The sequence below is a fragment of the Macaca mulatta genome, chromosome 14 (assembly GCF_049350105.2).
Source record: "Macaca mulatta isolate MMU2019108-1 chromosome 14, T2T-MMU8v2.0, whole genome shotgun sequence".
Classification (NCBI taxonomy): Eukaryota; Metazoa; Chordata; class Mammalia; order Primates; family Cercopithecidae; genus Macaca; species Macaca mulatta.
In genome coordinates, this window is record NC_133419.1 from 124,517,877 (window position 1) to 124,527,758 (window position 9,882).

The 9,882-nt window shown below is 36.2% G+C and overlaps 1 protein-coding gene across 1 annotated transcript; it reads right to left on the bottom strand.

Annotated features, from left to right (window-relative positions):
* Positions 1–7,968: 7,968 nt before the first annotated feature.
* OR10G7 (olfactory receptor, family 10, subfamily G, member 7) lies at positions 7,969–8,904 on the bottom strand. The gene is given in 1 exon segment (NM_001194295.3): positions 7,969–8,904. A coding segment is annotated over 1 exon segment (936 nt).
* Positions 8,905–9,882: the final 978 nt, after the last annotated feature.

Genomic DNA, 9,882 nt, shown 5'->3' on the forward strand with positions numbered 1-9,882 from the left:
CCTTTTGATTCTTAGAGTTTTCAACTCTCTGCTCACATTACCCATCTGTTCTTTTATGACTTTTATTTTTTCTATTAGACTTTTTGACGTATTTTATACTCCCTCTCTGATAATTCTAACATCTATGTCATATGTGGAACTGTTTCTGATGATTGTTTTATCTCTTTAGATTAGGCTGTTTTTCTTTTTTTAAGAATTTTATTTATATAAATTTATGGACTACAAGCGTAATTTTGTCACGTGGATAGATTGCATAGTGGTGAAATCAGGGCTTCTAGGGTGTCTACCACCAGAAAAATGTATATTGTAGCCATTAAATAACTTATTGTCACTCACCCCCCTCATCTCTCCACCCTTTTGAGTCTCAGTTATCTATTATTCCACCCTCTACATTCTCGTGTACACAATGTTTAGCTCCCACGTATAATTAAGAACATGTAGTATTTGTCTTTCTGTGACTAATTTGTTTTACTTAAGGTAATGGCCTTGGCTGGGCACAGCGGCTCACTCCTGTAATCCCAGGACTTTGGGAGGCCGAGGCAGGCGGATCACGAGGTCAGGAGATCAAGACCAACCTGGTTAACACGGTGAAACCCTGTCTCTACTAAAAATACAAAAAATTAGCCGGGCCTGGTGGTGGGTGCCTGTAGTCCCAGCTACTCGGGAGGCTGAGGCAGGAAAATGGCAAGAACCCAGGAGGCAGAGCTTGCAGTGAGCCGAGATTGTGCCTCTGCACTCCAGCCTAGGTGACAGAGCAGCGAGACTCTGTCTCAAAAAAAAAAAAAAAAAAAAGATAATGGTCTTGAGCTCTATCCATATTGCTGCAAAAGGAATAATTTTATCCTTTTTGTGGCTAAATAGCATTTCATGGTGTATATATACACATTTTCTTTATCCAATCATTCATTGATGGAAACAGGTTGATTACATATCTTACCTCTTGTGAATAGTGCTGTGAAAAACATACAGGGGCAGGTATGTTTTGGATATAATGAATTCTTTTCCTTTGGGTAGATACCCAGTAGTGGAACTGCTAGATCAAATGGTAGTTCTATTTTTAGTTCTTTGAGAAATCTCCACACTGTTTTCCATAGAGGTTGCACTAATTTACATTCCCACCAACAGTGTGTAAGTGTTCCCTTTTCTCTATAGCCTTGCCAACATCTGTTATTTTTTATCTTTTTAATAATGGTGATTCTGACTGATTTTGTGGCTTTAATTTGCATTTCTGTGATGATTATTGATGTTGGCCATTTTTTATGTGCCTGTTAACCACTTACATGTTTTCTTTTGAAAAATGTCTGTTCATTACCAACTTTTTAATGAGATAATTTGCTTTTTGTAGTTGTTGAGTAATTTTAGTTCTTTGTAAATTCTGGATATCCGTCCCTATTGGATGCATAGTTTGCAAATATTTTCTTGCATTCTGTTCTTTCTGTTGATTATTTCTTTTGCTGTGCAGAAACTTTTTAGTATAAGTCTTATTTGTCAATTTTAGTTTTTGTTGCCCATGCTTTTGAGGTCTTAGTCATGAATTTTTTGCCTAGACCAATGTCCAGAAGAGTTTTCCCGAGGTTTTCTAGCATTTTTATAGTTTCAGTAGACTGTGCTTTTCTTTCTTACCTTTTAGCATGTCTTATAATTTTTTGTTGAAATCTAGACATGTTGTGTCAGGTAATAGGAACTGAGATAAATAGACAATTAGAAGGAAGATTTATGGTAATCTAATCTGGCTAGAAGTTGGACTGTGTTTCATGTTTGTAGGGACCAAAGGCTTCAAATTCCTCTAGTATCTTGTTTTGCCTTGCCCATTTACTTTATGTATCCTTAAGTATTAGTCCTCAAAGAGAGTCTGTGACTAGTAACTCTTTCCGTTTTTCAACTCTTTTATTTACTGTTATTTACTGGAGCCCTGATGGTGTGATTGTAAGATCTGAGGGAGGAGCATTGTCCTGTAAACTTCTGATTCAATGCTTGTGTTTTTAGTTGGCCTGTCTTTAGAACTGTGACCTTCACAAGTGTTTTCATAAGTACCTCCCATCCCAATTCCCTGTTTCTCCCATTCTCCTCTCCAGCTACTTTCAATATTCCCAATCTAATTCCTCTAAAACTGACCCGCTTAACATGTTTTCCCCTTTAAGTAAGACAGGAGGGCTATAAGAGTCAAACTCAAGTAGGAGAAATGCCCTTCCCCCATTTGGGATAAGAATCTGACAAAGCCTTTGCGCAGAGAACAGACATCTGTTGTAGAGGAAGCTCTGGGGATGTTTCACAATGATTACCTATCCCCTAACTCTACCAGAGCCAAGAGGGAATTATTTTATTTATTTATTTTTAGCTTTTAACGATAGGAAACTGGAGGAATTAGTGGGGTTCATGAAGGTAAAGTCCATAAACGTGTAGGACCCCACCTCAAATAAATTGACCCTTTTAGCTTTTTTATGAGTAGACATTTTAAAAATGTCCTTTATATTTCTGATAATACTTCTTACTTGAAAGTACACTTTATTTGCTGATAATGAAGTCATATTAGTTTTTTTCCTAGTATTTTCTTGGAATAAATTTTCTGCCCTTTAACTTTCTGTGTGTGTGTGTATGTGTGTGTATTTGTATTTAGTGTCATTTCTTTTAAACCAGATATAATTAGATGTTGCTTCTTTTATAAGCTGTCTGTTTTATTTATTTGTCTTTTATTTGTAGTGCGTTATTATACCTGTAATAGTCTAATATTTTGTGGTTTTCTATTCTTAAATTACATTCCTTTTTCTTTATTCATGTTTCTCAATCCTTTTGTATTTTTCAAAATATTTAATGTATTAATCAAGTATTTTGATTACTTTATTTCATTTTTCATTACTTTTAACTATTTTTATTTTTTATTATATTTTTATGGTAAAGTCAATATCATTTCAATGCATTATAATCTATTTGCATTAGTACCTTACCATATCCTGAATAATCCAAGAATTTTACTTTTAGTTCCATGTAATGGTTTTATACATATTTTTAGAAATACTTTTGTCCTTTATTTAATTTCTAACAATGTTATAAACCAGACAAGATGTTACTGTTGGGGCTTTCAACAGTCAAAGATCTTCTTGTATGTTTATGTATGTATTCACCTTTTCCTGTGGTATTTATGGACTGATTTATTTTGCACTTCTATCCTTTTATCTAGGATTATTTTATTCAATTTTAGAATATCTTTTAGTAATTTGTATACTGTGTGACTACATTTTATACAGTTTTAAAGGGAGGTTAGGTCTATACCAGCTATTTTGTCATGGCTCTTCAGAAATAAGTTTCTCTTTTTTGTTTTTAATTTGTAGTTTGACTTTTTGCCTGCTTTTAAAAACTTTATTGGGAAAGAATTTGTTTTTAAAATGCAAAACGTTATTGAGGTACAATTTGTAACCATTTTAGGTGCACAGTCTGGTATGTTTTAACAAATGGAAGTACCTATGTATCTACCACCACAATCAAGGTAAAAACCTTTCCAGTACCACATATAATCCACCGTGTCCCTTCTCATCAGTCCTCTGTTACCTGAAGCCCCAGATAGCTACTGATCTGCTTTCTCTCACTATGGATTAGATTTGTCCTTTTTAGAGTTTCCTATGAATGGGATCCTACAGTATACACTGTCTTGTGTCTGACTTGTTTTGTTTATCCTAATTTTTTTGTTTATTTATGCATTTGTGTGTATCAGTAATGGAAATATGCCATAATCTATTACCTATTGCTTCCAGTTTGGGGATATTATTAATAAAACTGCTACATAGATTCATTTGCAAATATTTGTTAGGCATATGATTTAAACTCTCTTGGGTAAACATTAAAAAATAGATTTGTAAAGTTGAATGATAATTTGAATGACAAATGTATATTTAATATTTTAAAAAATCGAGTTTTCTCCAAACTGGCTGTACCATGTTATATATCTACCAGAAATGCATAAAAGTTCTTATCGATCCACATTCTCAATAGTATTGATTTTAGGTTTTTAAATTTTGGTCATTTGATTATATGTGTGTGGTCTTATTATGTGTGAATTTATATTTCAGTAATGGTTAATAATGTTGAACAATTTTTCATCTTCCTGGTGGTGATTCAAATATCCTTCTTGGAGAAGCATGTGTTCAGATCTTCTGCCCATTTCTCATTGGGTTGTTTTTAATTATTAAATTGTGGTATATCTTTATAATTTTTTAATTCAGTTCTTTATTGGATATATACATTACGAATATTTATATCTAGTGTGTTTTTTGCTTACTCATTTACTTATTAATATCACTGGAAGAGCACAAATTTCCAATTTTGCTAAAGTCCAAATTTTGACCTATTTCTATGGTTCATGTTTTCTGTCCTCCTTGAGAAATCTATATCGACCCCAAGTTTACGAAAGCTTCTCTCCTACTTTTTTGTCCTAGAAATATAATAGTTTTCGCTTTCACATCTAGGTCAATAATCTCATTTAAGTTAATTTTTGTATATAAAGTGAAGTAATTGATTCAAAGTTTGGTTCTTACTCAGGGATAGACAGACTTTTAGGCATAATTTGTTGAAAGTATCACACTTTTTTCTTCAAAATGCCTTGGCACTTTGGCTAAAAGTCAACAGACTGCTATGCGTAGGTCTCTTTCTGGACTCCATATTCTGTTCCACTCGTCCACATATTATCTCCATCTTTAAACACACAGGTTTTATGCTTCTGTGCCTACTGTGTGCACTGTGTGCCTTCAGTGTGCACCTTTATTTCCCAAATCCTCAAGCGGCCCTTTTATTATTTAAATTAATCCTTTTGACACTTGATTTTCTTTTAACTTCCTTCTAGTATCCCCTCAATGCTATTAAGATCTAACCTATCAAAGGAGTTCAATAGCATCAGGGAACTGAAAGAGCAACAGTGGTGGCCCTTTCATCCTTTGCTGTCTTTCATGACCATGCCATCAAGAAGCAGCTGCTTTTATAAGTACTGTCTCTGGAATTCTTTGAATTTACAACCTCTAGAAAGGTCTTTGAGTGTTATTGTGAGAAATAATACTGTAAGGAAAGGTCCAATAACAGATTTGTATAAAACTCCTGAAGGTTTCCTTTCTTGGACTTACTCGAGAAATGTAGGAGGGGTGGTGGTTACTTTTCCCTGATCTGACCTCTCTTCATGCTACTATTGAATAAGAGACGTTTCCTTCTCCATGTTAGGAAACAGATGTTTAACCGCCAGCACAAAACAAGGAATACAGTGACCAGTCCTCTTGCTTACTTAACTGTGTAGGCTTCTGCCTCTCCCAAGCTACACCTTCAACCAAATAATTTTACCTGAAACTTCCACAGGCGCTCAAACCAAACATTTCCAAAGTCAGACACTTTCATTCTACCCTAAGAACATATCCTTGTTACTTTCTCTATTTTGATAAGTTATATCACAATGGCCAAATCACATGAACTTCTCCACCAGCTTTGCTTCCTTACACAGTGGGCTCCTATTTGCCTTCCCTTTCCCTGCTCCCAATTCTCTCTGCTGTTGTCTGAACTTGGACTTTGGTGTTTTTCTTTCTTGACATACAGTCAAAAAAGCTCTTTAGTTGCTGCCCTAAAATTCACCTTCCTTCCGTCTGTCTTCCATGTTACCATCGGTTATGTCCCGAAATAAAAATACTATTATATTACAGTATTTCAATAACTCTCCAGAACTTGCAAGATAAAAATCCTTCTTCCTAGTATTGTATACAAATTTTGTCAAGATTTGTTTGATTTTTATAACTCATAAACTTATGAAGACTATACATCTTGTATATTGGGACTAGAAACTTCTTAAAAGGAGGTCTTTGCCTGCTTATTTTGTTTTGTACTCATTGTACATAGGACACGATAGCCACTAAGTGTATATTTATTTATTGAATGGATAAATAGGTAGATTGAGCCAGGTTAAAATTAATTAACACACACTGGTGTTAAAACTGTATAGTATTTAACAAATACACACACATACAAGTGAGTAAAACTAGAAAAATCTGAATAAGATTTGTGGATTATAATAGTGTCAACATCCTAGTTGTGATATTACACTATAATTTTGCTAACTGTTATCATTAGGGGAAACTGAGCAAGGTATAACAAGGACTCTCACTGTGTTATTTCTTACAACTTCATGTGATTCTAAAATTATTTCAATAATGTTTTCAATTAAATAAAGATATTGACATTCATCTTATATATCTTTGTCAATAATTTACTTTCAAAATGGTTGTGTGTGATACATATTGCTACAGTATTTTGAATCCTTTAGCATCTTTCCAAGTCAAAACTAATAATGGATCTCTCCTTGGGCACCCATTGCACTTACAACATTGTAACCTGGATAATGCAACATATTTTCCCCCTTGCCAGACAATGACTTTGGTGAATGCAGAGACCTTGTCTGTTGTTTTTGTGTATCTACTGTTTAGCATGTAACTTAACACCCAATAAATATCCCATAACATTTTAGGTAAACGTAAGTTAGATATAACAGTGTGATGTTACAGAGAAGTGTAAGAATCCAAGTGAATCCAATGACTAAGTAATTTTGCTTTATTTCTACCTCAGTTTTTTCCTTTGAGAAATGAGCTGAATTATATAATTGGTCCATACCAATCTGATTTCTTGGTGTGAAAACCAAGAATATACCTCTTATATTGATCATCGTGTCATGATTTACATAGGTTATGCTTACCAAGTCAGTATGTTTTTCTTCTCAATATCACTGCACAGTTTACTTAGAGTAAGATACGGAAAGTTAGCACTGAAGGAACATTCTCGCTAAAGCATCTTTGAAATGCAGCTGCTGCAAACCTGAGGAGTTTGAGAAATGCTTTTCAGCTCTAGCAGCTGCCTTCTAGTTTTGTTTTTCTCTTCATGGTATGCTAGGCAGAGTTGGCATGACCAGGATACCTGTGGTATTTAAATTAAGCATTTATTTTGAGAAAAATTATTTACACTTTAAATATATGTATTTATTTGGATGACAGATTATAAGGTTCATGGTCCAAGACTTACCTACCCAGAGAGTGTCCAGAGTCCATTTCATATACTTTAAGTCAAATGGATGTGACTTACAGACATAGTCTAATTACATGGGAAATATTATCTAGTACTTTGTTCTAAATTGAGGGATACTCTCAAATTTTTTGACTGCGTATTTTTGTCTCTAAGATTATTTGATCATTTTTGTATATTTATTATTTATCCTCTGGTAACTTATAAAAATAATTTTAAAATTGCTAAAAATGGAAACTTGGCATTGAGGATAAGAGATTGGCAGCTCCACAAATATGGAAGGAAAGTCTAGACAGTTGTTATCAGCGACCAATACAATGTGTGCAGTGTATAAAGTTCATAAATGGACAAATATTTACTCTCAGAGATCTTTCAGGTCTAAGTAAGAAAAAAATATTAAAGAGTTATGTGCTTTTTATTGGTTCACGAATGTGAATAAAGCCATTCTTCTTGAGAACCAAGCATTTTTGTCTAGTATTTTCTAAAGTAAAAAGTTTGTAATATGGGTATTAAATTATGTAGTTATTTATGAATGTTACAATGAATTTTTCAATATAGAAAATTTAAAACATGAAAGATTTTCATAAGGCTTTGACTTAAATTACACAAAATAAACTGTAAGAACATTATACTGAATAGCAATTGTGGAAAATATTTATATAAGAAAAATAAACTACTTTTCTGATTACTTAATGGAACGTGAAAAGAATAGACTATTATCCTTTCTCTTAGATTATCACCATGAAATGGCTGCTTTAACTAGGATTCTAACAAACACTCTGCAGAAAAAAATGAAAGATTAATTAACTGTCTGATTAAAAATTAAGACTGGATAATTGCAATGCTCCATTCAAATGTAATGCTCATATTGAAGGTTTAATTTATTTACAAATAAAAAAAGAAAAGTTAGCTATATCTGACTTTTCTTGACTATTTACCCTGAGAGAATACTGACCCATTTTTCAGCTTCAACAGAGCTTTCTTTACCTCCTTGTTTCTCAGGGTATACACAACAGGGTTGAAAAGAGGAGTCAGCGTGGTGTAGAAAATGGCCACAACCCCATCCACGGCGTCCCTGGAGCCTGGCCTCAGGTAAATGAAAAGACCAGGGCCAAAGAAGCAAAGGACCACGATACCGTGGGAGGCACAGGTCTGAAAGGCTCTGCGTCTCCCCTCTGAGGTGCGGATCCGCAGGATGGAACAGACGATGGACACATAGGACAGCACTATCAGGAGAAAGCAGCCCGAGGCCACTACTCCAATGTTCACAAAGATGACCATCTCGTTGGCTGAGGTGTCTGCACAAGCCAGTTTCAGGATGGGCGGTGCGTCACAGAAGTAGTGCTGGATCCGGTTGGGTCCACAGTAGGGCAAATGGAAGGTCAATATGGTCTGGACAGCGGAGTGCAGGGAGCCACTGAGCCAAGTGCCGATGGCCAGGAGAGCACACGCGCGCCCACTCATCATGCTGGTGTACCTGAGCGGGTAACTGATGGCCAGGTAGCGATCATAGGACATGACGGTGTAGAGGAAACACTCGGTGCTCCCCAGAAAGTGGAAAAAGTAGAGTTGAGCCACGCAACTGTGGAAGGAGATAGCCCTGCCACTTGGGGATGCCAAGGTCATCAGCATTTTGGGCACCGTGACAGTGGAGAGCCACATGTCAATGAAGGACAGGTTGGTGAGGAAGGAGTACATGGGGGTGTGGAGGTGAGAATCTACCCTGATCACCAGCAGGATGAGGAGGTTCCCCAGCACAGTGAGCACATAAATGACCAGGAAGATTCCAAAGAGTGGGGTGTCCAGCGTTGGGGCATGGGGAAGGCCCGTGAGGATGAACGCTGTCACGAGGCTGCTGTTGGACATTTCTTCTCATATATGAGGCTCTGTTCTTACAGAAAGGAAGGGAGGCAGCATTTACTGTGAGCATGTTTTATATGAAATATGGCAACTATATTTTTCTGATTGAGAACACTGGGGTTAAATTATTTTTTATATTTTATAAATTCCTTTTGCTTCAGTATGGGTCTTTGAACAGGAATAGCACTTTCTTATTCCAGTACCAGAATAAGCTATACAGAAGAGGAGGCGATTTACATAAAATCAGCCAAATGTTGAAAAGAATAACAAATTTTGTATCCTGTTTTGTGTAGAATTGAAAAAGATATACTCAAATTAGCAACACTTAGGTGCTGGGAAGCTCTTTCCCGGGATAAGCCTTTATTCAAGCATCTTCTCTCTTTTTCTCTCAAACACACACATATATAGATATACATGCGCACACACATTCTCTCTGTCAACACATACACACACACACACACACAAACACTTTCACACATACAGATTCAGTCTCTTTGATCATTAGAGAATCTCTATTACAAATACAAATTTCTAAAGCAATCTTCATTCTGGCTGAGAGAAGGGGAGAAAACCGCCTTCTCAGAGCTCTCTGGCCAGCTGCATAACTAAGGCAGGATTCCAGCAGTGGTTTAGCATTATGTGGAGCCACTCTTCTGTTCCTTTGTCTTACCCTAGATCAGGGGTCCTCAAACCCCAGGTCAGGGACTGGTACCGGTCGGTGGCCTTTTAGGAACCAGTCGCACAGCATGAGGAGAGCTGCCAGCAAGCAAGCATCACCACCTGAGCCCAGCTTCCTGTCACATCAGCAGGGGCATTAGATTCTCATAGGAGTGGGAACCCTATTGTGAACCGCACATGTGAGGAATCTAGGTTGTGTGGTCCTTATGAGAATCTAACATCCTCCCCCTCACCACCCCAGACCCCACCCCAGTCCATGCAAAAATTGTCTTCCTCTGAACCAGAAACTGGTTCCTCGTGCCACAA